This window comes from Sinocyclocheilus grahami, unplaced genomic scaffold, assembly GCF_001515645.1.
Source record: "Sinocyclocheilus grahami isolate Dianchi unplaced genomic scaffold, SAMN03320097.WGS_v1.1 scaffold250.1, whole genome shotgun sequence".
NCBI lineage: Eukaryota > Metazoa > Chordata > Actinopteri > Cypriniformes > Cyprinidae > Sinocyclocheilus > Sinocyclocheilus grahami.
Genome location: NW_015505429.1, coordinates 902,493 through 907,353, shown reverse-complemented (window position 1 = coordinate 907,353; position 4,861 = coordinate 902,493). Strand labels below are relative to the sequence as shown.

At 34.5% G+C, this 4,861-nt stretch overlaps 1 protein-coding gene across 1 annotated transcript in view; it reads left to right on the top strand.

The window, feature by feature from the left end:
• The window catches only part of shtn3 (shootin 3), a 33,016-nt gene that overhangs the window by 26,372 nt on the left and 1,783 nt on the right, over nt 1-4,861 (top strand). The window contains exons 11-17 of the mRNA XM_016289664.1: nt 5-33; nt 132-202; nt 290-393; nt 1,567-1,581; nt 3,485-3,577; nt 3,827-3,947; nt 4,215-4,491. Of these exons, the coding sequence (XP_016145150.1) occupies nt 5-33; nt 132-202; nt 290-393; nt 1,567-1,581; nt 3,485-3,577; nt 3,827-3,947; nt 4,215-4,491 (710 nt within the window). The remainder of the gene's footprint in view (nt 1-4; nt 34-131; nt 203-289; nt 394-1,566; nt 1,582-3,484; nt 3,578-3,826; nt 3,948-4,214; nt 4,492-4,861) is intronic.

The following is a 4,861-nucleotide window of genomic DNA, read 5'->3' as shown; positions in this document are numbered from 1 at the left end:
CCCCCCTCCTCCCTCCCGCTGTAACCCCCTCAGGTAACTCTCCACTTTACTGCGCTGAAGCCGAGCCATCATACACAATCATTAAGAACGGTGTTGTTGAACATCTAATTACATCTCTCTGTTTACGGCAGCTCTCTCATTGCCATCATGAGGAAATCTTCCAAGGGAGGTAAAGGACCCCCCAAACTAGAGCAAGCCCCAGGTGATTGTACCTACAGTCAGAACAGTGTATTTTTATTCTGTTGCCCTATTATTAATATCTGGACAAACACATTCTCTTTCGATGCAGTAAATGAAGCAGTGGACGATGTCAAAGTCAAAGCTGTCAATGAAATGATGGAGAGAATTAAACACGGCGTGGTTCTCAGGCCTGTGAAGAGTCAGGACACTAAGGTGAGGTTTTGAACCCGGACCAAGATTCATAGTTTAATTGCCTATTCCCTATATGAGTTTTGAGTTTGAGTCAAATTGGCCACACCCCACAGGATGTTGAATTGGAATGACAGGAAGAGGAATTTACTGTGTCACAATTCAAAAAAATACAACACAGTCACATAGCATAGTGTTTTAATTTAGCCAAAACAACTAAACTGGTGAGAAAAAAATAAATTAAGGTTTAAGGTTTCCATTTTTGAACCTGCTTTGTGTTGTTTGGCTCTGTTTTGAAGACTTTGAGGTCAATTTGAGCATTCTATGAAATTGAGTGTTTTCCCTTCATGGTCTATAAAATAAATGTTAATTTTTTTAATATAATGAAATTTGTATAGACTAAATACAAATATAGTTCAATGTCATTTCAAACATTTACACTACCGCTCAAAGGTTTATGTCGGTGAGATTTTTTTATTTATTTATTTGTGTGTTTGAAAGAAGACTCTTATGCTCACCAAGGCTGAATTTATCAGTAACAACAGAAATATTGTGAAATATTATTACAGTTTCAAATAACTGTATTCTAATTGAATATATTGTAAAATGTAATTTATTGCTGTGATCAAAGCTGAATTTTCAGCATCAGTACTCCAGTCTTCAGTGTCACATGATCATTCGGAAATCATTAGAATTTGATGATTTGCTGCTAAAAAAAAACATGTCTTATTATTTCCAGTGTTGAAAGCAATTGCGATGATTCATATTTCTCAAAAGAACAGCATTTATTTGAAATATAAATCTTTTGTAACATTATAAATGTCACGTTTGATGAATTATTGTTATTGTAGTCATATGCTGTGTGTTTGATAACATTGGTAGTTCATGCTGTAAAATAAACATATCATTAAAAAGTCAAACGAAAGCACTACTGTTCAATTCATTTGAATTTCAGTGATTCTAATTTCCAATTTAATGATCCTTTCTTCAATTCAAATTACACTTCTGTATGTTTGCACCTCAGTTTCAAGAAATGAATTGGAATTTAAAAGGAATTCTCACTCTGTTCTAAACGCTGCACCTGTAACACCCTCACATTCTTACATTGGTTATGAATATATTGTGTATTATGTGTGCACTGATCGATGATCTGTTTTCTCTACTCTGTAACATCATCTGCTGACCTCGTCGTTGCAGAGATTTGGCACAAAGGTATGTTTAAATCACACATATTGTTTACAGTGTTTACCAACAATTATTACACTGCTCCGACCGCTCTGTTACAATCAAAGCAAACTCAGCACCATTTTGTCAATATAAAGACCCTGCAGAAATGGTTCATAGCATATAGTCATCCTCCCTGAGGAAGGGCCGGGTCATTAAAGCATTTTGTGCATAGACAGTTGATGGGCTGAGAAGGGATCCATCTTGTTTAAGTCATTGATGGGCGAAACCACCGAGAGGGGCTGTATAACTTCTGATCAATAGCTATAGTCCTGACTTTAGAGATCGCCTGCTGCCCATTATGCTGCATACACAGATTGTCTTTTGTTTTTGGCTTTCAGACATAAACTTAAAAACACCACATGCTGTAGCTGCTTGTTAGTAATTAAAGTTTTTGTAATGTTTCTATATCTATATCACCAGTGTTATTTGAGTAGTATTTAATAATATTTAGAATTAGCTTTTTTATATTTGAATTTTAGCGTATGTTATGATTTTTGTTATGTGTTTTTGTCATTTATATTATTTTTCTTATAATATTTCTGTTTATTTTTTATTTTATTTTAGTAATTTTACTACAACGTGAATACAACATATTTATTTCAGTTACTTGACAACCCTAGTGAAAAATAAACATACTTAAATGTATTTGAAATACATTTGCTTCATGCTAAGTATACTACAAGTACATTTTTATATTTATGTACTTAATAAAATGTCCTGCAATTGTACTTTTAGTATACTAAACAGGTATACTTAAAGTCTGCTAAATTGGAACACAACTAATTTTGTACTTGATGCACTTTAATTGTTCAGAAGTAGTGCTGGAGTACTAATAAAGACACACTGAAGTATATTTGATTGTGCAAAAGTGGAACTATTGCAAGTATACTTCAGGTACACTTTAAATATCATGCATTTAAAGTCTGATATTATTCAAAGATCATACAATCCTCATCAAAAGTGACATTAAAACACATTTTACACTTAATATTAAGAAAAGTGCATTGTGAACAAATAATAAGCCAGGTAAAGTTGAATTATATTTTTATATCAGTAAGTCTCGAGTTATCTGTCAGTAAATATGTTAATAGATTTGAACTATACTTTGTATGAAATAAATGTATTTTAAATATATCACTTTTTTTCTAGGGAAGGCAACATTTCTCATTTTAGTTTGCAAGTTTAAGTTTTTAACCTAAAATATAATAACAATAATAAATAATAATATATATTATTTCAGCTTTATTTCAATTACCAGAACATTTTCAATATAATGTGATGATTTGCTGCTCAAGAAACATTTATTATTAATAATGTTGAAAACAGTTGTGATGATTAATATTTTTGCTCAAACCATGATACATTTTATGAACAGAAAGCTCAAAAGAACAACATTTATTTAAAATAGAAATATTTTGTAACATTATAAATGTGTTTACTTTCACCTTTGTTTAATTATTATTATTGAGTGCCTCATAAGCTGTGTGTATGATTATATAGATAATTCATGCTGTAAAAATAAACATTATTAAAAAGCAAAACTAAAGCAACACTGTTTAATTAATTAGACTTCCAGTCATTCCAATTAAATTATACTTTTTAAATTCAGATTACACTTCTGCATGATTGCAACTCAATTTCAAAAACTGAATTGAAACAAAATTCTGATTCAGTTCTATTTATTTCATTTACTTGGCATGGCAACATTTCTATATTTAGTTTTTCAAGTTTTTAATCTAATATTTATATAATATTTTAGTTTTATTTCAATCACTAGCGCATTTTTTGTCGTTTTAGTTAACAGTAACACCACTAAAAATCATGTTATTTGCTAAATATTTTATGATTTGGTCATAAAATGTAACTTCACTTTGTTCCTGACCCACAGCAGCCGAGCCCAGTGGCAGCAGCAGCAGCAGCAGCAGCAGCAGTGGAGGAAAAGCACCAGGAAAGTGCAATGGAAGAGCTGAAAGGCATTCTGGTAGGCTTTCTGATTAACAGTTGCATGCCATTCAGTCACCTGATTTTGATTATGAAGCCAGCTATTGATCCACAGATTACAGAAAATTATCCATTTTCTGATTTTTGAAAGAAAAAAAAAACTGTTAAATGATGATGATAATCTGTCTAAATAAAATAAATAAAACATACATTTGCTCAGAAATGCCAGATTGCAAACTTAGCACTGAAACTTCATTCATGAAATTCTCTTTTCTTTCTGAATCTATAGGAGACGGTGAAGAAGAGTCCCAGTCGTGGTTTCCAGGAAGTAGTTCATGCTAAAAAGGACAGTGAACTGGAAGTAATTCTGAGGAGGAGGCGCAAACAGGCCTGTGATCTGGACACAGAAGGCAAGAGGATAAACTCTACCCTTCAAGACTATATGAAACACATACATGCACTGTGTATTTACTATTTAAGCAGGAAGTGTGAAACTTAATCAAGGGGCTTTTAAAATAGATTGCAGGTTTTAGTTCACAACCATGAACCTGCTACTTTCTATTGCTAGTCAGAGAATTATGTTTGGGCAAAATGAGTCAAAATTGGATTCAAGATTATTGAAAAAACCCTAAGCAACTGGATTGAATAATGAGCATCTCTCATCTGTTGCTCTGTAGATGATGGGCAGCTGAGTAAAGTCTCCTCATCAAACAGCCTGAACGGCCGACACAGTTCTGACTCTGGCAAAGACACAGAAGGGCCGGGAAGCAGCTCTCTGTCGGGCAGCGAGCGCGGATCAAGAACCAGCTCAGACTCGGGCCGAGAGCCAGCCGTGGCTCGACAGAGCTCCGATTCTGGCATGGAGTCCAAAGGAGCCGCTCAGACAGACAGTGTCTGCAGATCTCTCTCTGAGAAAGAGTCCGCTGAACCAGTCACCAACGGGTGCTATTCAAGGTAAGGTTACGCTACGCTACTTGTTTGTTCGGCAGTGAACCACAATAAATCCTTTAAAGGAGTAGTTCTTCCAAAAAGGATGTCCTTACCCTCAGGCAATCCAAGATGTAGATGAGTTTGTTTCTTCATCAGAACAGATTTGGAGAAATGTAGCATTCCATCACTTGCTCACCAACGGATCCTCTGCAGTGAATGGGTGCCGTCAGAATGGGAGTCCAAACAGCTGATACAAACATCACAATAATCCACAAGTAATCCACACTAGGGCAGATGGCTCAAGATCGACGATGTAGTATTTGGTTTCCCAACGAGGTCCATCGCCCAACACAAAATTAATTTGCTGAATGAAGAATGAACTGTATTTTCCTGC